This window comes from Lemur catta, chromosome 10 (genome assembly GCF_020740605.2).
Source record: "Lemur catta isolate mLemCat1 chromosome 10, mLemCat1.pri, whole genome shotgun sequence".
Lineage (NCBI taxonomy): Eukaryota > Metazoa > Chordata > Mammalia > Primates > Lemuridae > Lemur > Lemur catta.
The window spans coordinates 6,817,717-6,843,546 of record NC_059137.1 but is presented as its reverse complement, the minus strand read 5'-3'; the positions used below and the strand labels follow the sequence as shown (position 1 = coordinate 6,843,546).

At 45.3% G+C, this 25,830-nt stretch overlaps 1 protein-coding gene and 1 long non-coding RNA gene across 3 annotated transcripts in view; one reads left to right on the top strand and one right to left on the bottom strand.

Moving 5' to 3' along the window:
* The window catches only part of NUP188 (nucleoporin 188), a 45,137-nt gene extending 19,307 nt beyond the window's left edge, over positions 1–25,830 (top strand). The window contains exons 12-44 of one of the 2 annotated variants that reach the window (XM_045563235.1): positions 378–467; positions 2,652–2,717; positions 3,719–3,838; positions 4,377–4,503; positions 6,287–6,439; positions 7,837–7,963; positions 8,239–8,326; positions 8,421–8,497; positions 9,090–9,204; positions 10,365–10,485; positions 10,612–10,678; positions 11,724–11,852; positions 12,181–12,320; positions 13,350–13,456; positions 14,526–14,732; positions 14,852–15,021; positions 16,052–16,121; positions 16,540–16,607; positions 17,041–17,236; positions 18,965–19,042; positions 19,371–19,456; positions 19,722–19,867; positions 20,167–20,348; positions 21,062–21,265; positions 21,449–21,541; positions 22,383–22,541; positions 22,896–23,033; positions 23,886–23,960; positions 24,045–24,290; positions 24,436–24,567; positions 24,791–24,864; positions 24,975–25,104; positions 25,250–25,830. In XM_045563235.1, the coding sequence (XP_045419191.1) occupies positions 378–467; positions 2,652–2,717; positions 3,719–3,838; positions 4,377–4,503; positions 6,287–6,439; positions 7,837–7,963; positions 8,239–8,326; positions 8,421–8,497; positions 9,090–9,204; positions 10,365–10,485; positions 10,612–10,678; positions 11,724–11,852; positions 12,181–12,320; positions 13,350–13,456; positions 14,526–14,732; positions 14,852–15,021; positions 16,052–16,121; positions 16,540–16,607; positions 17,041–17,236; positions 18,965–19,042; positions 19,371–19,456; positions 19,722–19,867; positions 20,167–20,348; positions 21,062–21,265; positions 21,449–21,541; positions 22,383–22,541; positions 22,896–23,033; positions 23,886–23,960; positions 24,045–24,290; positions 24,436–24,567; positions 24,791–24,864; positions 24,975–25,104; positions 25,250–25,426 (4,158 nt within the window). In that variant the 3' untranslated portion in view covers positions 25,427–25,830. The remainder of the gene's footprint in view (positions 1–377; positions 468–2,651; positions 2,718–3,718; positions 3,839–4,376; positions 4,504–6,286; positions 6,440–7,836; positions 7,964–8,238; positions 8,327–8,420; positions 8,498–9,089; positions 9,205–10,364; positions 10,486–10,611; positions 10,679–11,723; positions 11,853–12,180; positions 12,321–13,349; positions 13,457–14,525; positions 14,733–14,851; positions 15,022–16,051; positions 16,122–16,539; positions 16,608–17,040; positions 17,237–18,964; positions 19,043–19,370; positions 19,457–19,721; positions 19,868–20,166; positions 20,349–21,061; positions 21,266–21,448; positions 21,542–22,382; positions 22,542–22,895; positions 23,034–23,885; positions 23,961–24,044; positions 24,291–24,435; positions 24,568–24,790; positions 24,865–24,974; positions 25,105–25,249) is intronic. The other variant, XM_045563236.1, reaches the window with a different exon arrangement.
* On the bottom strand, positions 17,037–21,201 carry LOC123646381. The gene is made up of 3 exons (XR_006737888.1): positions 20,938–21,201; positions 18,887–19,292; positions 17,037–18,745 (listed from the first exon to the last, which is right to left on the bottom strand). It is a non-coding gene; the product is annotated as an uncharacterized LOC123646381 (long non-coding RNA).

Genomic DNA, 25,830 nt, shown 5'->3' with positions numbered 1-25,830 from the left:
AATTTTTTGTATTTTTAGTAGAGATGAGGTCTCGCTCTTGCTCAGGCTGGTCTTGAATTCCTGAACTCAAGCAGTTCACCGCCTTGACCTCCCAGAGTGCTAGGATTACAGGTGTGAGCCACCGTGACCAGCCTTTATTCTTGAGTGTTTGTAATATTTGTGGTTCCTTATTCCTCTTTTATCCCTAATCTTGTAACTAAATTAGGAAAATTATGAAGCTTCAGATTCCCTTCCCATTTGTTTACAAGGACTGTATATATCTTTTTTTCATTATAATGTCTTGGTATTACAAGGACTATATTAATGCAACAGGATTAGCTGAATCTGGGAAGAGTTGTGTTATTGAGAATTATTCACTGACTCCTTTGCCATTCCAGTGTACCACCAGCACTGCATGCATGTGTGTCTATGGACTCCTCTCTTTCGTTCTCACCTCGCTGGAGCTGCACACACTGGGCAATCAGCAGGTTAGTGTTGGGCTTTCATGAAGCTGACTATAGTATTGTTCAGCTTTGCAATCAAGTCCCTAAAATACATCAGATCTGATATAGTTTACCTCATGTGTTAATTGGTTTTCTGTTCTTCGTTTTCATTTACCATTATACAAATAGTACATGTTAATTATAGGAGAAAGAGGAAATGCTGATAAAAAAAGAAAAAAGTACAATCTCATTGCACAGGATAACTTCTTAACATTTTGATGTGTTCCTTTCCAGTGTTTGTACAGGTATATACATGCAAATGTAATTCTTCTCTAAAAATGGAATCACAATGTATATACTGCTTTGTGTCCTCATTTCTTTACTCTGTGGTTTATATGTTCCAGACATGTGTTGGTGCCAATAAATGTCCTGCAACATTTTTTAAAATGAAACATTTCAGTTTACACCAAAGAACACAAAATTGTGTGATGAACGCTCATGATCCCATCACCAGCTTCCAACAGTTACTAACTCATGACTAATCTTATTTCATTTCTGTCCTTTCCCTCCTTGATTATTTTGAAGTAAATGCCAGACATCACTTAATTTATGACTATTTCAGTAAAACTTAAGTTTACAACTATTATCATGCCATAAAAACCAGGGTCTTCAAATATCAAGTCAAGGTTCAAATTTCGAATTGTCTTATAAATGTTATATATATATATTTTTTCTTTTTGAGACAGAGTCTTACTCTTTTGTCTGGGCTAGAGTGCCATGGTGTCAGCCTAGCTCACAGCAACCTCAAATTCCTGGGGATCCTCCTGCCCCAGCCTCCTGAATAGCTGGGAATATAGATGTGCACCATCACACCTGGCTAATTTTTACTATTTTTAGTAGAGACAGAGTCTCACTCTTGCTCAGGCTGGTCTCGCATTCCTGAGCTCAAGCGATCCTCTCACCTTGGCCTCCCAGAGTGCTAGGATTACAGGCGGAGCCACCACCCCTGGCTTACATGTTATAAATTTGTCATAAGTTTGCTTGTTTGGATTAGGATCTAAATAAGGTCCACACATTGTAACAGGTTGATAAGTCTTTCAACTTTCTTTTAGTCTGTAACTGTGCTGTCGATTATGGCAGCCACAAGCCACATGTGGCCATTTAAATTTAAATTAACTAAAATTAAATTCTCAGTTCCTCAATTGCACTTGCCACATTTCTTCTTTTCTTTTCTTTTTTTTTTTTGTTTGTTCAGACAGGGTCTCACTCTGTCACCCAGGCTATAGTGCAGTGGCACAATCACAGCTCACTATAGGCTTGAACTCCTAGGCTCAAACCATCTTCCTGCCTCACCTTCTCCTATAGCTAGGAGTACAGGTGTGTGCCAACATGCCTGGCTAATTTTTTAATTTTTTCTAGAGATGGGGTCTTGCTGTGTTACCCAGGCTGATCTTGAACTCCTGGCCTCAAGTAATTGTCCTGCCTTTGCCTCCTGAAGTGCTGGAGTTATAGGCATGAGCCACTGTGCCTGGCCCATTAGGTTAACTTTTAATGACTTGTTTTGTAAATTGATTAATAAAAAATGAAAATTTCTTATTGGAAAGAAGTGAGTTTAGTGTTAAAGACTCAATTTGCAGAGGTCTGTCCTAGGGGCTATAGAATAAGCTTTGGGTACTCTGGGCAAATTCTGGTTACATTTGGACCCTACCTTGCACTTGGAGGAGTGATATTAACATATGGGGGTTTTAGGGGTTCTCGGACTTGGATTTTTTTAAAAAATCATTCTGTAAGCATTCATTAGGTTCCTGGTATGTGCTAAGCTCTATGCTAGGTGCTGAGGACAAAAAAATTTAAAAGACATTAATTATTCTTACCCTCTAGGAGGACTATCTAGTTGAGCCTGGTAACATCTTAGATTTACGTTGCATTTTTGAATTTACAGTCCACTTCTCCATACATTATCATTTAATCCTTACTTAATACTCTGAAACAGATATTATTGTCCTTATTTTACAGATAAAACATTTAAAGTTCAGAGAGGTAAATTTGTCTAGCATCATATATCAGACACAACACATCCCCTTGGCAGGGTATAATCTTACTTTTTAAACCCAGAGTTCTTTTAGGTGTATATGAAGGTGTCTGTGGTGTTTTTATTTCAACAGAATACAATAAAAAAAGACTGGTTCAACTAGGGAAAATGAACTGTTTTCTCCCCTCCTCCAACAGGATGTAATTGACACAGCATGTGAAGTCCTGGCAGACCCTTCTCTTCCAGAACTGTTCTGGGGAACAGTAAGTATGTGAGAGAGGGTCAATGTGTGGAGCGAAAAAATTTATCAAACACTTGTTTTGTGATAGGTTTTAGACTAAGCATTTATGTATATTTTCTTAATCTTTATAAAAATCTGTGAAGTAGATACTATTACTGTCACCAATTTTTATATGATGACAAGTGATGTTTAGAGATGTGAAGTGATTTGCTTATCAGGGTCACACAGCTAGAGAGAGATGGGTTTTGGCTGACTTGAGTCTGCAGCCCAAATCATTAACTAGTGTGTTACCTGTCCTACCACCAAGTCTTTTTTTTTTTTTTTTTCTGTCCCCCATTCTGCAACCTACTAATCTTTTCTTTTCTTTTTCTTTTTCTTTTTCTTTTTTTTTTTTGAGACATAGTCTCACTCTGTTGCCTGGGCTAGAGTGCCGTGGCTTCAGGCTATCTCACAGCAACCTCAAACTCCTGGGCTGAAGCGATTTTTCTGCCTCAGCCTCCCAAGTAGCTAGTACTACAGGCATGCACCACCATGCCCGGCTAATTTTTTCTATATATTTTTAGTTGTCCAGCTATTTTCTTTCTATTTTTAGTAGAGATGGGGTCTCACTCTTGCTCAGGCTGGTCTTGAACTCCTGACCTTGAGCGATCCTCCCACCTCGGCCTCCCAGGGTGCTAGAATTACAGGCGTGAGCCACTGCGCCCAGCGAGCAACCTACCAATTCTTGTTTCACATTGGCAGTCTCTTAGGCACCAGTGTTTCTGCAGCTCTTGAAAGTGCTATTAGGGGATTTTAACTATATCTTATGAGTTGCCAGAATGTTGTAATTGGTTCTAATGAGAATTTGGCTTTGGAGAGAACAATTTTTCACCAGTAATTGGTCTTAGCATTGGCCATAGCCTCAAACCTCAAAGTCCAGATGATGAATAAGTCCGTTTTATTTCTTATGATTGCTGGACAATTTGAAGATATGTTAATTTGTGGATAATGTGAAGATCAGTGACTTCTGCCCTTCTACCATAGGAGCCAACCTCTGGTCTTGGGATCATTCTGGACAGTGTATGTGGAATGTTTCCTCACCTGCTTTCCCCACTCCTGCAATTGCTCCGAGCCCTTGTATCAGGGAAGTCCACTGCCAAAAAGGTAAGCTGTTCAGTCAGATACCTGAAGAGAATAGGAGATATTTTTTCACCATTCGTAAGGATTTCCATGTTGCAGTTCCACTTCCTCGACAGGAGTTAGTCTGAAGTTGAATGAGAGATGCCAAAGATAGTGTCTCAATTCTATAAAATTAAATAAAAATCTTTTTATTAAGTACCTATTATAGATACTATGGGAGTAAGACCAAGTATAAAGCTCCTTAATATCTATTTGGAAGAGAATTATATATATAAGAAATAAATAGCTAATAACCAGGTAGTACATAGTAAATGTCATTTGAGCAGTAAAGACCATACTGTTCAGGAGAGACAACTGTCTCTGTGAAGTAAGGGGGACTTGAGTTGGGTGTTAAAGCATGGTGAAGATTTGGCAAGGAGGACAGAAGGCAATTCCAAGAGTAATTGTAGTCGTGGGCTTGTAAGAAGTTAAGAGTCTGGCTGAGAGAGCAGAAGAGCAGATGGGGACCTCCTTGCATATCCCAGAGGTGAATGTGTGATGGTTTCTTTCTGTGTGTTGGCAGGTGTATAGTTTCTTAGATAAGATGTCTTTCTACAATGAACTTTATAAGCACAAGCCCCATGATGTGATCTCCCATGAAGATGGAACACTTTGGCGGAGACAAACACCCAAACTCCTTTACCCTCTTGGTAAGATAAAGAGATCCTTGGTGCATTAGCCCCTTGTACGACAGCCTATATTTAAACCTCATTATTGTTTTCATTCTTTCATATGAGGTGCCTTTAAAGCAGTTCTTCTCTCCAACCATTATGTTGATTCGTTGATAAGTAATTAGAGTCAGTTTCTCTTTAGAAATCATTAGATTGATTTCTAAAATAATGCATGTTCATTGTAACAAGGTAAATAATGCAGAGATATGTTTTAAAAAGTTAATCTCTCAGTCCTTTCTCCATCACGTAATGGTTGTTAAGAATTTGGTGTATGTCCTTTCACATATTTCTGTATACTCTCACAACTCATTCTGCAAGTTGATTTTGTTACATATGGTTCTGACTCATACATTTTAATAACTACTGAATTATCCTTGATGTTCCATAATTTTTTATCTTTCTCCTTCTAAAGGACATTTAGACTATATTTGTGTTTTGCCACTACAAATAACACTGCTGCATTGGGTACATGCATACCCAATATATATACTGGTGCTTTTATTTTAAGTAGATAGAATCCCCAAAGTGGGATTTTTGAGCAAAAGGGTTATATAGATTCCCATTGACAGATGAATGAATAAATAAAATGTAGTATATACATAAAATGGAATATTATAATATTTAACCTTTAAAAAGAAAGGAAATTTTCATGCCTACTACAACATGGGTGAACCTTGATATTTTACTTAAGTGAAATAAGCTAGTCACAAAATAACAAATACTGTATGATTCTACTCGTATAAAGTACTTAGAGTAGTCAAATTCACAGAGACAGAAAACAGAACGGTGGTTGCCAAGGGCTGGGGGTTTGAGAGAATGGGGGAATTATTTATTAATGGATACAGAGTTTCAGTTTTGAAGATGGAAAAAGTCCTGTGATAGATAGTGGTGGTGGTGTACAACAATGTGAATGTACTTAATGCCACTGAACTGTACCCTTGGTCAAAATGATAAATTTTATGGTATGTCTATTTTACCACAATTAAAAAAAATTTTTTGGCTGGCCACAGTGGCTCACACCTGTAATCCTAGCACCCTGGGAGGCTGAGGCAGGAGGATCGCTTGAGGTCAGGAGTTTGAGACCAGCCTGAGCAAGAGTGAGACCCCATCTCTACTAAAAATAGAAAGAAATTAGGCAGACAATTAAAAATATATGGAAAAAATTAGCTGGGCATGGTGGCTCATTCCTGTAGTCCCAGCTACTCAGGAGGCTGAGGCAGAAGGATTGCTTGAGCCCAGGAGTTTGAGGTTGCTGTGAGCTAGGCTGACGCCATGGCACTCTAGCCTGGGCAGCAGAGCAAGACTCTGTCTCAAAAAAAAAAAAAAAAAAATGTTTTTTAAATGTTTCATTAGATTGTGTCCAATTAAGTTGTAGAGAGAGTTGTAACAATTTTTCTTATTGGCAGTGAGTGTGTTAGAGTGACCAGTTACTACTTTTAGGTTCACGTGTATCCCAGCTTCTCAAGGAGTAAAATAAAGAGGGAACAGCCTTACTGTTCTAGTCCTGGCATCACCACTGATTGACCACTGATCTGTGGGCTTTCTGTAACCATCACTTGTATAGAAAACCACTCTCTGCGCTCATCTGATTTTCAGACATGTGGAAAGTCATTTCTTCAGAGAGTTTTAGGGTTTTTTTTTAAATAGAAAAAGCTGTAGGAATGTTAGTTACCAAGATGTGTTTAAATATTGGTGTCTGGTAGAGGAGTTACCTCTTCCTGTTTGTCCCCAGATATGACTGTTGTTCTTCCTCCCTCCCTAGGAGGTCAGACCAACCTTCGCATACCTCAAGGCACCGTGGGCCAAGTAATGCTGGATGACAGGGCTTACCTGGTACGCTGGGAATACTCCTATAGCAGCTGGACCCTCTTTACCTGTGAGATTGAAATGCTGCTTCATGTTGTTTCAACTGCAGGTAAGGTCAGCTTTGGGAGACATCATGAAGGGGTAGGGGTGATGGACATGCTTGGAGGATTTGAAGGAATTTCAAGATAAAATTCAGAACCATCAAGATTGTGATTTGTCTGTTTTGTTTATCTGGGTCTCAGGGACTATTCTATGATTTTTTTCTTTTTTTTTGAGACTAGGTCTCACTCTGTTGCCCTGGGTAGAGTGCAGTGGTGTCATCATAGCTCACTGCAACCTCCAACTCCTGGGCTCAAGCGATCCTCTTGCCTTAGCCTCCTGAGTAGCTGGGACTATAGGTGCATGCTACCATATCCTGCTAATTTTTCTATTTTTTGTAAAGACAGGATCTCACTGTGTTGCTCAGGCTGGTCTCAAAATCTTGGCCTCAAGCACTCCTCCTGCCTTGGCCTCCCAAAATGCTATAAACTCTTGGCATGAACCACCATGCCTAGCCATTATTTTGTCATTTTATTTTATTTTTTCTCTTATGTTTGTTTTTATGCTTAACTTCTAATTATAAGTAGTACTCTTTTTTCATTGAAGCTAAATATAAAGTTGAAGATAAATGTACTGGAATTTAAAAAGTGAATCAAGTACATTTTGAGTAGATAATGCCCTAGGTGGTACACAAAGATAAGAAAAACCATGAAAAAACGGGAATGAATGAAGTTTGGGAAACTGTATTCACTCCAAGGTCATACTTAGGGATGTAGTCAGATGGTAGAGAAGAGAGGGAGGGCCACAAAGGCAGGAATCAGCATGGTCTAAAAAACTTGCAAGGAGAGCAAAGTTGGTTGGTGAAAGCCAGGGCCTGTTTTGGTTTCTGCTACCTGGCTGCAGTGTGATGTGGAGGCAAGTGTTACAAGGCTTAGGCTATTAACCAGCAAGGAAGTCCTGCAGGGGAGCAGCAGGAGATCCTCATAGCAGAACCGGAAAGGCCAGTAGATAACAAGAAGAGGCTAAAAAGAATATTTGGAGGGTGCAGAGGGAGCTGGGACAGGGGAAGAAGGTAGCTAGAGAAGCAAGCTCTTTTAGCAAGGCTAGCAGTACAAAGACTAGGAGAATGGTATTTAGGGTGGGACTGCCTGGGTTCAAATTTGAGCTGCAGCGCTTACTATCCGTCTATTTGGAGCAACGCTTAACATCACTGAGCCTCAGTTTTCTTATTACCTACAAGAGAGGATAATGATAGAACCTGCGCCTGTTGCCTAAAGTTCGGCACTTGTCCTGGAGGCCGCATCAGAAGAACGAGGACAAGTGGTTTGAGGAGAAAGAAAGAGTATATTAATTTGCTGGCAAATGAGGAGGTTGGCAGACTCCCAACTGAAAGTACCAACGTCCTCTATTTTGTGATTTTAAAGGAGTTGTTTGCCATGAGGTTGCATAGTCTGTCTTTCCCCTCAGATGTGATTCAGCACTGCCAGCGCGTCAAACCCATTATTGATCTGGTCCATAAGGTCATCAGTACTGACCTGTCAATAGCAGACTGTCTTCTGCCCATCACGTCCCGCATCTACATGCTGCTGCAGCGGTGAGTCTCTTGTGGCTAACCCTTAGCTGCCTGGCAGAGCTCTCAGCAGTCATTCTCTTGGTTTTGAGGAGCCTGGCACATACCCACTGGGTTAAAGTCCATACACGTTCCTCTGTGGGAAGCCCTGGTTTAGTATCTATTCCCAGCTGAGGGCTTTCCTGTTTTTATGTCCCTGCTGAGATGAAGGACTTGGGAAGAGAGAACTGGGAAATATTTGTGATCGATCCAATTGTATTATTCATTTTACTGAGTACAGTGCACTGTTCTCCAACCAGGTTAACAACAGTGATCTCCCCACCTGTAGATGTCATTGCTTCTTGTGTCAACTGCTTGACTGTTTTGGCTGCCCGGAATCCAGCAAAGGTGAGACATGGAATCTTTCCAACAGCCAAAAAATGCAACACTTGACATATACCTGAAGATACATGGATATTTAACTCTTCTTTTCCCTTCTCAGGTCTGGACTGATCTTCGTCACACAGGTTTTTTACCATTTGTGGCCCACCCTGTCTCTAACATGAGTCAGATGATCAGGTGAGCCAGGTCCTAGGATGGGTAGAGCATATTTCTTAGAGAGAGCCATATATGTTTCAGGTCTAGCCTAGCTTTATGGGTATTACAGAAGCTTGCCTGTCTATTTACTCTGTGCAGTCCTTGCCTATTCAGCCCTCTGGCCAGAAGTAGGAGCGTGAGTGAGGACGGGACAAAGGAGATGGTGGGGTATGGGGCCCAGAGCTGCTCTCCTCTGAGGGCAGCACTGATGGCTCATGGTCTTTAAAGCCTGAAAGTGGGAGAGCAAGAAAGATTCTCATCTAGCTGCTGCCATTTTAGGTATGTGGGAGTTTACTTTCCAGCCTAGAGAATCCAGAGGTGTCTAGATCCAGGGACTTATCCCATTCTTAAGCTACAGTAACTCTGCACTTTTTCTTTTTTCATAGGTGCTTGAGCTTGCTCAGGGGACCACTTAATGTTTTCCCTGGGCATAAAATTGATTAATGCTCTTGCAGAGCTTTCGTGTTTTATGCTTGAGCCATCTAGACTATAACAAGACTGCTCTGTAATTAGTTTCTTGAAACCTGAAATTTCTTCATCATTTTTTCGCCTTTACCTCTCTGTCTTTTCGCAGTGCGGAGGGGATGAATGCTGGAGGGTATGGAAACCTCCTGATGAATAGTGAACAGCCCCAGGGCGAGTATCGGGTCACTATTGCCTTTCTCCGCCTGATCACCACCCTTGTCAAGGTACATTCTGGTCAGATGATTCTGAAATAGTTTCCCTGTACCTGGCTACTGTAGTCATCTTGTCTGTAGACAGAACAGTTGTCCTGAAGTTATGGTGCTTACCGTTTCAATACATTGAGTATATGTACCAGTATATTCTATAGTGGGTACTTAATTATGTGAATTTATTTAATAGGAGGCTTATGAGTTAGAACTGAAGAGGCCATATGGGTAATGCAGTGGCTGTCAAGCTATTTTGATGGTAGCCCAGGGTAATAGGCATATTGTATATCATTTCCTAGTATATATGTGTGTATGCATATTCCTGAAGCAAAATTTCACGACACAGCATTTACTGTTACTACACAAGATTCACTCCGTCCCCCCCCCTTTTTAAAGTGAGTTGTGACCATATGCTGATTTCATAATCCACTAATGGATCACAACTTAGTTTGAAAAATACTCTATATGAATTGAGAGCATAGATTTTGGAGTCAGATAGAATTCGGTTTACATTTCAGGTTGACCACTTCCTAGTTGGCATGACCTTGGGGACAAGTACAGAATTTCTCATAATCTCTGTAAAGTAAGAGTGATACACGGTGTCTCCCTCGTTGGGTTGAGAGGGTCATGTGTGGAAAGCACTTGACCCACTTCCTGCCTGCAGGAATCAATGAATGCTTACAAAGAGAAGCAATTGTGTATAAAGGTAGGGATACAAATTTAGGTATAAATTTAGAAAACTGAAATTAACAAGTACCATCAGGGCAAAGAATTTGGGGTATCAGATCTCCTTTCTCATATTTCAGTGAGGGGGTTGAGGTTAGGGACAGCTGGTGATCGTGACAGTGAAGCTGGCATTCTTCATTATCAAAAATCCTATAGCCTTTATGTTTAATGTACCTCCCTTCTGTCCACATTTAGCCTTCATCCCTCTTCTTCATGTTGGTACCTTTTGCGACATTTTCACATTGTCTTTTTAGTCACTTTCTATTCTAAAGAAACCCACAACTTAGGCTCAATTAAAGTAGGATGTTCTGATGTTTTGGTTTTTCACTGATGGCCAAAGCTTACCCAGAATTCCTTTGGACCGACCTATCTGTGGTTTTCAAGTTAAGTCTCTAATCACTAGATGAGTTTTCTTTAAGTGGCAGAAGCCTTCACAGCATGTTTTTTTGTAGGGGCAGCTTGGTAGTACGCAGAGCCAAGGACTTGTGCCGTGTGTAATGTTTGTGCTAAAGGAGATGCTTCCCAGCTACCACAAGTGGCGCTACAACTCTCATGGTGTGAGGGAACAGATCGGTAAGGACAGCGTGGGCAGGGAAGACCTGGGAATTTCTTGGTCCCTGGAGAGCTTTCTCTCTCTTTCTTGGGATTAGGGTCATCACACAAGGCCACATTATTTCTTTTGTCTTTCTTGGAGTCCAGGTTGCCTGATCCTGGAGCTGATTCATGCGATACTGAACCTGTGCCATGAGACAGAGCTGCACAGCAGGTAATGAGGGCGATTGCTAGAGCTCGGTGCTCACCAAGGGATACGTGGGCTATTGCTGTGTAAAGCCATCTCATTTCTTCCAGAGAACTCACCTTGGTTGAGCCCAGAGCTCAGTAATCTTGAGATTGTGAGCTGCTTTCCACTGGCCTATTTATCGTTTTTCCTTGTGGAGAGAGAAGAGCAAATGAAGTGGGAACAAGACTGTGTGTGTGTGTTTGTGTATACTTATATAGTAATCATTTTTATGATCTTTCCGAAAGTTATGCACATTCATTGGAAAATATTCAGTGCAAAATGCCCTTCATATATCTACTTCCCATAGATGATGTTAACAAGTTTGTTTCCTCTAGGTTTTTTCTACTGCCTATACTAACTGCTCTGTAACTTTCTTTCTGTGCCATTGCATACAGATCTGTCTTGTTTTAATGGTTCTATGGATTCCATTGTATGGATTAATCATAATTCATTACATTAACTATATGTTAATTTTTTTTTTTTTTTTTTTGGAGACAGAGTCTCGCTCTGTTGTTCAGGCTAGAGTGCTATGGCATTAGCCTAGCTCACAGCAACCTCAAACTCCTGGGCTCGAGCGATCCTCTTGCCTCAGCCTCTGGAGTAGCTGGGGCTACAGGCATGCGCCACCATGCCCAGCTAATTTTTTCTATATAGTTTTAGTTGTCCAGCTAATTTCTTTCTATTTTTAGTAGAGACAGGGTCTCGTTCTTGTTCAGGGTGGTCTCAAACTCCTGAGCTCAAATGATCCTCCCACCTCAGCCTCCCAGTGTGCTAGGATTATAGGCGTGAGCCACTGTGCCCAGCCAGTATCTGCTAATTGGTGAACATTTAAATTCCTTCTTAGTGTGGTCTTTAGGATCAAATCTATTTCAGGAAAATGATCAGAGTGCCTTCAGCTTGCAGAGAGCTGATCTGTATCACCAGTGGCCAGTTTATTAAGTTTGCCAACCTAGGCAGCTAGACAGTGCCTTTTCCTTCCAGTGATGAACTTGGCAGCTCCCCAGTAACTCAGAACATCTCTATCTTCCAGCCACACTCCCAGCCTGCAGTCTCTCTGCATCTGCAGTCTGGCCTACACAGAAGCAGGACAGACAGTTATTAATATCATGGGCATTGGCGTGGACACCATTGACATGGTGATGGCTGCTCAGCCCCGAAGGTAGGGCTCCTCCTCCTCCTTCCCTCTGTTTGTCTTTATTGTGCCTGTGTGCTCTAAGAAATCCAGTTGAGGTTAACTTGCAGTAGGTTTTTTAAGACAACCTTGTTCTTCTTAGGATGTAGCTGTTATCTAACCTAGTGGCTGCTAAATAGACTGGCACATAGGAAAGGGAGTTGATTACTCCTCCTCTCTCCTAGTTTGGACTGGGGCCTCTAACAGAAGCTGTTGAACTCTGGGATTATTGTTGGAATCTAATTCATGAGAGCACATATGTTACAAATGAAGTCATATTGTCTGAGTCAATTTTGGTTTCCATTTGGCACCCTAGTGATGGGGCAGAGGGCCAGGGGCAGGGCCAGCTGCTGATCAAGACAGTGAAACTGGCATTCTCCGTCACCAACAATGTTATTCGGCTGAAACCTCCTTCTAATGTGGTGTCCCCCCTGGAACAGGCTCTCACACAACATGGTATGTATTTCTCTTCCAATCTGCAACATTTTTGCCTATGAAACATGTTTTAGGCAGTGTCAAACTATTTTCTGATTAACTTCTTGAAGAAATTTGGGAATGAATACCAGCCTCTTCCCTGGTTTTGGAAACAAGAGGACTGTGTCATACTTTATTTCTGCCTCCTATTGATGATAGAATAATAGTTAAGAACACAGATTCAAAATCAGCCTGCCTTGGTTCAAATTTTGGCCTCAACCACTGTGACCTTGGGCACATTATTAAACAATTCTCCCTTGGGTTTCTCATCTGTAAAATGGGGATAATAGTACAGGTTGAATATCCCTTATCTGAAATGCTTGGGGGCCAGAAAAAAGATTCAGATTTTTTTAGATTTTGGAATATTTGAATTATACTTACTGGCTCAGCATCTCTAGTCCAAAAACCTAAAATCCAGAAAGCTCCAGTGAGCATTTCCTTTAAGCTGCAGTTTCAGATTTTGTAGCATTTCAGATTTTGGATTTTTGGATTAGGGATACACAACCTGTAATATCTACCTTATCAGAAAGATTACAATGAAGATTAGATAAATTACTATGTAAAATATGCAGAGATGGTTTTGGTACCCATTAAATATTGGCTGACCTTAAACTAATTGTTTAATCTCTTTAGGACCCAGTTTCCTCATTTTTAAGTAAGTGTTTGGATATGTCTAAGACCCTGTTGAGCTGTATAATTTTGGGAATTTTATGATTTTTTGCATATTAGTGCAATGCCTTTTTCTAATCTATTTGATAAAAGTATGTATTTTCTTCAAAATATATCTTTGCTGTTAATGAATTGGATTCAACTGTTTACCCCCAAATCCTGGGTATTCCTTTGCTCCTGAATAAAAGAGAAGGATGTTACCACCTGGGTTCGCTCTAGCCCTCCAAGAACTTGAGGGCAAATTCCCTCACATATATGACATGAGCCTTTTAGAAATGCAGCTTCTCTAACAACTTGAGTGAGGCACACTTGATGTCTAAACTGTTTCCTGTGCTTCTTCAGGTGCTCATGGGAACAACCTCATTGCTGTTCTAGCCAAGTATATCTACCACAAACATGACCCTGCTTTGCCACGTCTTGCCATTCAGCTGCTGAAACGTCTGGCCACGGTAGGATCCCTCTCAACCAACTAGAGCCTCAGGAAACTGACTTCCTGCTTGAGACCACTCTTGCCATCTCCCAAAAGAAGCAGCTGGCTAACTAGGACTTCTCTGACTTTTAAAGTATAATAGCCATACACACACACAATATATGTTTATATTAGGGTGGTTTTTTCCCTGATTACAAAAACTATACATGCTCGTTGTGAAATATTTATTTAAATGTTATAGATAGATATAATGTAGAAAGTTAAGGTACCCTGTGATCCCCTTATTCCAAGAATCCCTATGGGCAGGTTGATATGCATTGCTCCAGATTTCTTTTTATCTCTGTTTATGTGTTAAATAAAAGTGTTTGGTGCTTTGGTCAGATGAATCTGTTTTAAAAAAAAAAGAACGTACATTTTTGTGCTTTATAAAAGTAGAATTCCACTACACGTACTGTTTTATGACTGGCTCTTTTCATATAGCACCGTATTGTGCAGTTGTTCCACGTGAGCACATTTGGACCCACTTCATTCTCTTTAGAGCTATATATCATTCCCTGGAATGGACACCTAATTTATTTGGACTATTTTGTATCTCACCGTTACAAACAGTGCTGCAGTGAACATTATTATCCCTAGAACCTTATAAATGTTTGTTTATAGTTCCTAAAAATTAGTAGGCATAAATGAACATTTTAATTTTTAATAGATATTTCCAAATTGCCCTCCAGAAAAGATTGTAATAGTTTATTCTCCTCTAACACCAAGTCTTGTATCCTTGCCACGATGCCTTCATCAGTTTTTTAACCTTTGCCAATCTAATAGGCAAAAAAAAATGTTATGTAATTTTTTGCTTTATATTTATTTAACTGTGAGAGAGGTTGAATGTCTTTTTATGTTGATTTCTCCTGTGATTTTTTGGGCATCTCATGCTATTGCTTGGCATGATGTCCCATTTGTCCTAGAACTTTATGTCTAGGTGCTTCCCTTTCTGCCAATTTTTTGGGAGTTCTCCAGAGCCCTTCTGTGGGAGCCCACTGAGGTTTTTCTGGAAGTAGAGCTCTAAGCCTGTGTGTCCTGGTCTTCGTCAGGTGGCCCCAATGTCAGTGTATGCATGCCTGGGCAATGATGCAGCAGCCATACGTGATGCCTTCCTGACCCGACTGCAGAGCAAGATTGAAGACATGCGCATCAAAGTCATGATTCTGGAATTCCTCACGGTTGCAGTAGAGACCCAGCCAGGCCTTATTGAACTGTTTCTGAATCTGGAGGTGAAGGATGGGAGTGATGGCTCCAAGGTGAGCCTGTACTTGGGATGAGCTGGGAGGTGGCTTCCTAAGATGTGGTGCTGGGCACTGCAGGTGTGGCTGCTAGCAGTGGCTGTGAGACTGAACTCTCACCCATACCCTCTTAACAGGAATTCAGCCTTGGGGTATGGAGCTGCCTCCATGCAGTGCTGGAGCTGATTGATTTCCAACAACAAGATCGATACTGGTGTCCACCTCTGCTGCATCGTGCAGCCATTGCCTTTCTGCATGCCTTGTGGCAAGACCGTCGGGATAGTGCCATGTTGGTCCTCCGAACCAAGTGAGTCTGACTCTGCCAGTAGTCTCATTGTCCTTGTCTGTATAATAGGAGTAAAAGTGGTTGTTGTCTCAGAGGTTTTTTGTGACAGTTCCCTGGGAGTGAGCATAAAACATGCTTAGTGCCTGCTTAAGTAGATGGGAGTTTTACACTTACTCTCTTTGTACTGCTGTCAGTAGCAATTAAGGATCTTTAAGCATTAAGCATCTTTAAGGTTCAAATACTTTTGTGTTCCTGCCTTCTGCTAATTCTGTCAAAACCCAATATTCTTGGCCGGGCGCGGTGGCTCACGCCTGTAATCCTAGCCCTCTGGGAGGCCGAGGCGGGTGGATCGCTCGAGGTCAGGAGTTCAAGACCAGCCTAAGCGAGACCCCGTCTCTACTAAAAATAGAAATAAAAATTATCTGGACAACTAAAAATATATATAGAAAAAAAATTAGCCGGGCATGGTGGTGCATGCCTGTAGTCCCAGCTACTTGGGAGGCTGAGGCAGTAGGATTGCTTAAGCCCAGGAGTTTGAGGTTGCTGTGAGCTAGGCTGACGCATGGCACTCACTCTAGCCCGGGCAACAAAGTGAGACTCTGTCTCAAAAAAAAAAAAACAAAAAACCAATATTCTTGAGAAACAGTAGATTCAGATGAGAATGGCTTGCTTAAGCCATTGGACCAAATGGAACAAATATTGTATTCTCTTGGATCCCGTTGGCACAAAGGAATTAGCATTAAAAAGTCAGAATTTGGAAGTCGGCTGTCTTATTTCCCTCTCTTTTTGAAGGTTTTGGAAATGTACAATGGAAGGAATCATTAAGAGTTTTTATTGATCAACTCTGTAATGCACAATTGTGTTTCTTAAGAGAAAAATGTAATTTTATCTACTCTATATTTATGTAGGAGCAATTGACTTATGAGACAGATGTTAAGATTGGGACTGGTAAAATAGGGAGAAGTGACCCACCACCAAAGGGAGCTGGAGAGAGGAGAAAAGGACTGTGGGAGAGAAAAGTGTGATTTCCAACATGTGTTTTCCTTTCTAGACCCAAGTTTTGGGAGAATTTAACTAGTCCGCTGTTTGGAACCCTTTCTCCTCCCTCAGAAACATCTGAGGTAAGCTGTGGTGGAGGGCTGGACAGCAGCTGCAGTCCTTGGCAGAAAAGGCTGGGCTGTGAGATGGGGGTGTAGAAAGTAAAGTAATACCTCCCCTAATTAAACAACGGAATGTTCTCTTCACTGGAAACTTCTGTCTTAGAGAAATGCCTACTTCCTCTCCCTTTGGTATCTTGCTTTGGGAAGGACAGTGGCTTGCCCTGCCTCTTCTTGTTAATGGTTCTGTGGTCTTGTCCACTCATTTGCAGATGTTGTGGACCTGACACTCCTGCTTTTACAAGTCAGGTGGCCATTCACAATTGAGAGGGAGTGTACTTGCTTGTTCTGCAAGTATTGGTTCCTGCTCTGTTCACTTTTGAGGGCACTGGGGGAGATGTTCCTCCATGTGATCAGAGTCTGTTCTGTTCCCTCTTCACAGCCCAGTATCCTGGAAACCTGTGCCCTAATCATGAAGATAATTTGCTTGGAGATATACTATGTAGTTAAGTGAGTCCTTTCCCCTTTTGAGATTTTAATTGAAGGTTGGGAGGAGAGGGAGATTGTGGTGGCCTACCACTGGGTGCATGGCGGCATGAGCCAAGGCAGAGGACAGAGCTGGTTTGGAACCATTTATGGAGGGCCAGTGAGCTGTGTCCCTGGCCAATCCATTGATGGCGTTTATGATTATCAGAAAGTTATTGTGAAGCAAACTCCATGTGACCGGGATTTTATGGAGGAGGAATCCTGGAAAGGCCTCAGCCTAACCCATTATGTTGAGCAAGAAGTATGAGCCCCACACTTTGGAGGTGATCCTGGAGCCGTCTGCCTTTATGCCCATGTGAGGTTGTTTTCTCTGCCTCAGCAAGGGTCTGTGCCCATCACATTCCCATCTGCTTTTAAAACCTAACTGTGGGTTTTGTTTTTTTCTTGATACCATTAGGGGTTCGTTAGACAAGTCGTTAAAAGATACACTCAAGAAATTTTCCAGCGAGAAACGCTTTGCCTACTGGTCAGGGTATGTCAAGTCCTTGGCAGTTCACACAGCTGAAACAGAGGGCAGCAGCTGTACCTCCTTGGTAGAATATCAGATGCTGGTCTCCGCCTGGAGGATGCTTCTCATCATTGCCACCAGTCACGTAAGAACTTCCTGGGGCAAGTGTTCCCTTTGATGTCTTAACAATGACCCTTTGAGAGGCCTGGCAGATACAGGTCCTTGGGGTGAAAAACGAATCAGGATGGATTTATCCCTGAGAGCTAAAATTAACAGATTGTGTGCTAAGAGATTGGGGCAAATGTGGAGTGTCTGACGGTGTTGGATCCAAGGGACTCTTAAGAAGAATGTAGAGAAGTGATTTGAAATCCTTTCAGACATTCTTAAAGCCTTGTGTAGCTCCCTTTGGGCCTTGACTAAGTCTAAGGTGTTCCCTTCCTGTATCTACCTCTTGTGCAAGTGTATAAATTGCCTTCTTGTGCTGTGTGCCCTGTAGATACTAGGTAAATATTTGTAGACTTGTCAGCAGGTAGCTCTGATAGCTGTAGCAGCACCCCGTCTAAAGAACAGTTTATTTTCATTGGTTCTAGAAACCACATTTCCTGGTCTTAGAAAAAACAGAGGCCATTGCCTTTGCATTGCATGCTATTCAGAGTTGGATTTGAAAGAGAGAGTTTGCATTGTTTGTGGCACTTTTTGTGGTTTGATGCCATCAAGCTGTATCATAAGGAGTTGGTGGTGAATGCTTTTCCCCTAGGGTATACAGACAAATATCTTGACTTCATTAACAACTTCAGCTTGATGGATGTCTCCTTGTTCCAAGCATCTCTTATATCTTCTGTGAAATTTGTTCCCTAGTTCCAGACTGCCAACATGCTTGGAACTTTGAGCCTAGAAAGAGTGGGTGTATAAACACTCTTGCCATGGCACAGTGGCTATGGACCCCTAAGACCCCAGACACACTGAAAGGCTCAGCCATCTTTGGGAGTGGTTGATTCCCCAGGGTACAACCTCTGCATCACTTGCCTTTTAGGCCCCAGTTAGGAAGCAGTTCTTGAGTTGTAGCTCTGAAAATCCCACCATCCTCTTTCCCCTTAGGAGACCTGTCTGGCTAAGTCCAGGATGTTGATCATTCATTCATTCGTTCGTTCAGTTAATGGCTAGTAGTGGAATGCTTACCATGTGCCAGGCATCAGGATACGGCAGTGAGTAAGGCAGATAAGATATTCAATCTCGTAGAGGGTGGTCCATGAGGGAGGTAAATTGTAAACAAATTTGCCAATAAAAAATGTGGTTTCAGATAGTGATGACTGTGAAGGAAATAAGGTGCTATGGTAGTGAACATGTGACAGAAGTAGTCAGGGAGGCCCACTCTGAGAAGGTGATGTCCCAGCTGAGACCTGAGTGTGTGAAGAAGCCTACCAGGTAGAACGCCTGTGGAGGAGCGGTCTGGGCAGAGGGGCTCGCAGGTACCAAGGTGCAGAAATGGAGCTTGGTGTGTCCAAGAAGGAGGCAGGAGGCAAGTAGGGCTGGACTGGAGTGGGCACAGTGGGGGTAATACCAGAATCAGTAGGACCAGATCTTGTGGGTCCTCCAGGTCATGTTGAAGAGTTTGGTTTGCATTTCCCGGGCACTGGCAAGCCTTTGAAGGGTTCTAAGCAGAGGAAGGGTGCAGTCATGAAGAGGCAGTGAACCTAGACTTGACTCTGAGCGTAGCTAAGAGTCAACAGAAACAGCAAGACCCTTAAGCCCCATTTTAAATCAGGGCTGCAGTGACTTATCAATGGCTAATTACCTGATGGAAGACCCCACATTTCTTGGGTCTAAAGTCTGGGAAATTTTCCCAGCTGAAATCTTTTTCTATTCTTTGCAGGCAGATATAATGCACCTGACCGACTCTGTAGTGCGTCGACAGCTCTTTCTTGATGTACTTGATGGGACCAAAGCGTTAGTAAGTGTGTCTGGAAGGTTTCCCATTCCTCCCAGGGAGAGAGTCGCCAAAGTCAAATAGCAGAGCTCGTGTGTCTGCGGCTGGCCGCACGGTGGTCAGGTCAGAGGGCTCACATGGGCCTGGGGGGCCCCGGAGGCGGCGGTGTGTCAGCAGGGATCTGCCGCTGCTATGCCAGCACTGGCTTCTCCCACTCTGCTCCACCCCAGTGAACTTGCTGCCAGGGAAGAAAGGCGTGTGTCCAGGATGTGCCCTGTGGATAAAGTGAATCCTCTCACTGTGTCTGCTCATAGGAAGTCAGGCTTCTCACTGGTGTGCTGTCTCCCCTTAGCTCCTAGTTCCGGCCTCAGTGAACTGCCTCCGCCTCGGCTCCATGATGTGCACTCTGCTGCTCATCCTCCTCCGGCAGTGGAAGAGGTGAGTGCTGTGCCAGGAGAGGCGGGCTGAGGCCAGAGCCTCCGTGGCTGGCAGTGCCTGCTCATTCCACTTACTGGCCTTTCGCCTTCCCGAAGGGGAGAAAGTGGGTCTGAACTGGCCTGGCTTTCCCTCATAGGGAGTGGGCATGACATGGCAGAAAGGGGTGAGGCAGACTGCCTGGGGGGCATCCTGAACGTGGAGTGTGGGTAGAGTATGGCCTTCTGTGAGGTGTGTTATCCCCCCTCCACCGCTATATTCTTTCTAGAGAGTTAGGTTCTGTGGATGAAATCCTCGGACCCTTGACAGAGATCCTGGAGGGAGTGCTGCAGGCAGACCAGCAACTCATGGAGAAGACCAAAGCCAAGGTGTTCTCAGCGTTCATCACAGTGTTACAGATGAAGGAGATGAAAGGTGAGGGGCAGGGGCAGTGGGAGTAGCAGCAGCAGTCTGCCTGCCCCTGCTGGCAGCCATCCTGGGTGGGCCTTCCTCCAGCTTAGGGCCACACAGTTCTCTCGTGACTTTTGAGCTTTCGGTCTTGGAATTTTACCCCAAGAACACTTTTTCTTCCTGACCTGTCTTTCCTCCCTTCCCACCAGACAGACACTTTCCCTCTTAGCACTCTACCACGTTCCCAGCCCCCTGCCTGGGAAGGAATCAGTGAGAGTTGGCCTGGTGAGCATGATGGTGTCCCCTCCCTGTCTGCTCTGCAGTAAGTGACATACCCCAGTACTCCCAGCTGGTGCTGAACGTCTGTGAGACCCTCCAAGAAGAGGTGATTGCACTCTTTGACCAAACTCGCCACAGTCTGGCATCAGGCAGTGCCACGGAGGACAAGGATAGCATGGAGACCGATGACTGCTCTCGGCCCCGGCACAAGGACCAGCGTGATGGGGTGAGGGAGTGCCCTAGCAACCCGTCTGTGCTTCCCACTGACTGCCAGCTCTGTGTTTGACCCTGGGGTGACAAGTGAGCAAGACAGATAGGTCTTGCACTTCTAGAGTTCACAGCCTGAGAGGAAGAGTTAATAGATTAGACACTGTGCAGAGAAGCAGAGGAGTCCCATTGTGACAAGCAATTCAGGGGAGAAGAAGTGCAAGGAGAACTTACAGCCTGGGTTGCACCCTGATCCATGAGTGAGAGTGAAAGTGCCTTTTCGAAGATGACATGGATTGGTAGAGGCAGGCAGTGAGAGGGGCTGGAGAAAGACCATTTAGGAGGCAACTGTGTTAGTGCAGCAAGAGGCGGTGAGGTCTCTCCAACCCCTAGTGGTGGAGTTGGGTGGAGCATCCAGACTGGGGACAGGAGGTGGCCCTGACAAAGCTTGGTGACAGTGTGGGTGAAGGTGGAGGGAGGAAGCAGATGTAGAGCCCATAGGTTTAGGGGAGTTATGCATTAGAGTAGGGGGAGTTGCTGTTCACTGAGAACTGGACCCAAGAGGGGCAGGATGGGGAGATAGCTTGAGTTCTGATAGTCAAGCTTACATTGGAGGTGTGTGACCAGACAGGTCTTGAGCGTCCAGGCCCATGGCTGGCTATCATCCTCCTCTTCTTCCTTCCCCTGGACTGCTTCCTCCCTCTTCTACTCATCTTTGCTCCTGGGTTCCAGCAGGTGTGTGTCCTGGGCTTGCATCTGGCCAAGGAGCTGTGTGAAGTAGATGAGGATGGTGACTCGTGGTTGCAGGTGACCCGCAGGCTCCCCATTCTGCCCACCCTCCTCACCACCCTGGAGGTGAGTCTTCGCATGAAGCAGAACCTGCACTTTACGGAGGCTTCATTGCACCTGCTCCTCACCCTGGCTCGCACCCAGCAGGTAGGAGGCCAGCCGAGGGCAGGAGGGGACCTCCTTGCTTGTGCTGTGTGGGTTCCGACATTCCAGAAGCTGTGGTCTAGCTCAAGAGCCCTACCTGCCCCTGGGCAGAGGGCTGCCGGTTTAGGCTCTGGTTATGGTGGGGCAGGAGCGGGGTATGTCTCATTCTATGTCCTTCCCTCCCAGGGAGCCACAGCTGTGGCTGGGGCTGGCATCACTCAGAGCATTTGTTTGCCCCTCCTGAGCGTGTACCAGCTCAGCACCAATGGCACAGTGCAGGTGAGTGCCAGGAGTTTGCCGGGAGGCCCAGCATGGCCAACCTGCAGTTCCAGGTGAAAAGTACCCTTCCCACCTGGCCCTGGAAGTTGCTCTCCTCTTCATGGCTTGCTTAATGTGCTGATGGTTAGGAATCTTCCTCACCCCTAGGCTGACCTCTAACAAACTTGCTACTAAAAGGTACCACCTATCTCTGTGCACCACCTTTAGGAGATGGGATGGATTCTTCCTGTTACAAGCATAAGGAGGGCCAAAGAATGCATCCCCAAGATTGAGCCTGCAGCCAGCACAGCTGTCCTCTCCTCTCGCCCTTTGAAAGGCAGTGTGTCACTGTGACTCCACCCCTGTCCCATGGGACCAAGAAAAGGGAAGTGGGTGGTATGAGGCCTTGATGTGGCCTCAGCACCCTGCCCTCTGTGTACCTTGGTTACTTATAGTTTAACAGATGTCTCTTAATCCCAAAAGAGTGGTCTTCACTTGAACCTCTCTCTCTTGTGAGAATTGTTCAGTAGTTGGGCATCTAGCCCAGCGGCCCTTTAGGGGAAGCACATCAGGGCCAGAGTAGGGCAGTGATATGTCCAAGTTCACACAACTGGTTAGTGCCAGACCTGAGTCTGGAACCCAGGATCTTGAATCTCTGCCTAGTGCTCTTTCCTTGCGTCTGCTGGCCATGGTCCCTTTGCTGGCCCTGCTGGTTGCCAGGCAGTGGCTGTGCCCACCCTGGTACGTTTCTCCTCCCAGCAGCCAGTTGCCTTAGTTGCTGTACTGCAAGGAGGCCCTACCCTCCCTGTCAGCTGGGTTCCTGTGGCATTATGTCCTGAGCTTGTCTACTGTTTTTCTTTAGACACCTAGTGTCTCTCGGAAGTCTGTGGATGCCCCCTCTTGGCCAGGTGTCTACCGCCTGTCCATGTCCTTGATGGAGCAGCTGCTCAAAACTCTGCGGTACAACTTCCTGACCGAGGCCCTGGACTTTGTGGGTGTCCACCAGGAGCGGACCTTACAGGTGAGGGCCTGCCAGCATCACAAGAGACGGCCTCAGGGTAAAAAGGCATCTGGGCCATTCAGGGGGCAAGTGGGTATGGAGCTTGGGCCTTGGCAGTGGAGGCATGTTGATGCCCTCATTTCTGAGATGTGCTGAGGACTGTTGGCTCACTGACCAGCCAAAGTCTGCTGAATGACAGGAATGGTCTCAGGTCGGCTCAGACAGAAACTTAGTTATACTGCCAAGCCACCCTTTGTGCTGCCACCTCAGTGTTTGTGGGCTCAGGACCAATCCTCTCCACAGGAGGGCAGGCGTGGTTGTGTCTGAGGTCCCTGAGCCATCCCCATCCTTCCCTGCTGTCCCCTCTCTTCTCAGTGCCTCAACGCGGTAAGGACAGTGCAGAGTCTGGCCTGCCTGGAGGAGGCGGACCACACCGTGGGCTTTATTCTGCAGCTGTCTAACTTCATGAAGGAATGGCACTTCCACCTGCCTCAGCTCATGCGTGATGTCCAGGTGGGGGCTTCAGACATTGTGTCTTGGAGGAGTCTGGGGAAATGCTTGGAGACAGGGAGGCTGTGGGCACTTTTTGGGGCACCTCCAATTTATTGCAGGCTATTCCTGAACATGGGCTTTTTGCTTAGGGAGCACAGGGCTTGGTTTCATTTTGCTTACTCTGGCTAAAGTTTTCCCTCCACCATGAAGGGCAGCCATGTAGATTAAGAACTTGGGCTCTATCAGATAGACCTTATTCAGATCCCTTAAGGACAGACCTGGATCTGGGAACCAGCTGGAGAGGGGGGCAGGGAAAGAACACAGGCTCTGGAACCAGAAAGGCTTTTGTTATTTGCTGATTTTGTGACCTTGGCCAAGTCACTTCACCTCTGTTTTTCTTTTCCTTTTGTTTTTGTAGAGACAGGGTCTCACTGTGTTGCCCAGACTGGTCTTAAACTCTTGGGCTCAAGTGATCCTCCTGCCTTGGCCTCCCAAAGTGCTGGGATTACAGGCATGAGGTATTGCACCCGGCCTCACCTCTATTTCTAGGTCTGTATTCTTTTCCTGTAAAATGGGAATCAGTCATATCCTCATCTTCTTTACTTACTTAGGACCTTGTAACGTGCCAGGCATTTAGCTAGGTCCTAGGTAAACAGTACAGGTCTGAGCCCTGCTGACCCCAAGTTTGCAGTGCTACATATTTAGTGGCTGTAGGCTGGAGTGTGGCCAAGTGAGCATTAGCAGGTAGGAGAAGAGTGTCAGGGAGTGAGAAAAGCACATTGCCATCATACAGAGACTTGTTGGGTCTGTCTAGTCAGATAACTGGGGCTGCTGCCCAAGAGAATCTTCCTCTCCCTCCCATGTCTGTCCCAGGTCAACCTGGGTTACTTGTGCCAGGCCTGCACGTCCCTCCTGCACAGCCGCAAGATGCTGCAGCACTACTTACAGGTAACTGAGTCCCAATGCCCATGAGTGCCTAGAACGCCTCACCCTAGCTTCCCTGGGCTCCACCTTCATTTTCTGACTCCCTAGAACAAAAATGGAGATGGCCTCCCCTCAGCTGTCACCCCCCGAGTCCAGCGACCGCCCACCACTGCTATGGCTACACCTGCTACCCCCGCCTGCTGTTCCTCCTCTAAGCAGCCCACTGCTGACACAGAGGCCTCTGAGCAGCGGGCCTTACACACAGTCCAGTACGGCCTTCTCAAGATCCTCAGCAGGACCCTGGCAGCCCTGCGCCACTTCACCCCAGATGTCTGCCAGATCCTGCTGGATCAGGTACCAATTGCCACCTGTGCGGCTCTGCCAGCTTCCTGGAGCCTTGAAGGCTGTGTTATTTTGTTCTCTGCCTCCCCGCTGCTGTGTACTGACAGCCACCTGGCATCTTAGCTGGGTCCTAGATCACCCTTGTCTTGCCTCGTAGTCGCTGGATCTTGCTGAATACAACTTCCTGTTTGCCCTGAGCTTTACCACCCCCACCTTTGATTCTGAAGTAGCCCCCTCCTTTGGAACGCTTCTGGCCACAGTGAATGTGGCCCTCAACATGCTTGGAGAGGTAAGTTGGGTACTGTCAGACTTGCCCTCCACCCATTCTTCCTCCAGTCTGCCGCCTCCTAGCCTACCGTGGGCCTGTTATCTGACCTTGCTGGGGATAGAACCTCCCCATGAGTGTTATTGTGTGGATTAAATGAGGTCACTGATAAGCAGGAAACTTTCAGCAAGTGGGAGCTGTTACTGTTGGCTTATTTTTTTTTTACTGCTTGCTTCTCTTCTTCCAGCTGGACAAGAAAAAGGAGCCTCTCACCCAGGCTGTGGGGCTCGGCACGCAGGCAGAAGGGACCAGGACATTGAAGTGAGACCTCCTTCTGGGATATGACAAGGGGCTGGGGCAGTCACGGGCCCACTGTTCTCTTGGTTGAATGGCCTTCTGCAACAGTGCCAAAAGCCTGCCCTTCCCTCCAGGTCTCTCCTGATGTTTACCATGGAAAACTGCTTCTACCTGCTCATCTCCCAGGCAATGCGGTACCTTAGGGACCCGGCTGTGCACCCTCGGGACAAGCAGAGGATGAAGCAGGAGCTCAGCTCAGAGTTGGTATGGATGGATGGAGGGCTCTGATTGGAGGGATCTGGACCAGCAGGGCAAGAGCCTCATGGGGTCCTGCCTGGCCAGCTCCTGAGGGGTGGGGATGGTGACCCACAGGTGCTAGGCCTCATAGAGCTGCTTTTTTTTCTTGTAGAGCACACTGCTTTCCAGCCTCTCGCGCTACTTCCGCCGGGGAGCCCCCAGCTCCCCTGCTGCTGGCATCCTCCCCTCACCACAGGCCAAGTCCAGCTCTCTCCCCAAAGCCAGCCCCGAGAGCCAGGAGCCTCTGATCCAGCTGGTGCAGGCCTTTGTCCGTCACGTGCAAAGATAGAGCAGTGGCACACTGCCCACCTTCCACTCTCCAGCACCGTGGCCCTGGACAGTGGGGGTGCCGCGGCTGCTGAGGCCAGTCTGCGATAGAGGGCAGATCCTGTCACCCTCTCCCCAGAGTGGCCACGACTCCAACCACCCGTCTGCTGACATTATTTTTGTAATAGATTAAGAGGTCAACAGCAGGGGCGGGGAGCCAAGCACCCTTGTGCTCAGGCCCTCACATTCAAAATGCCCCAAAGAGGTGAATTCCTGTCCTTCGAGCATTCCCCACAGCACTTGGCTGGCCCAGGAGAGAGGCTCTACGCACGGGTTTGAAAATCTGTTTTCCATGTTCTGTACTTGCAGTTTTTTGGTAATACTGTGGTCTATTTATACAAATATTAAAATACTGTTTATAGACAA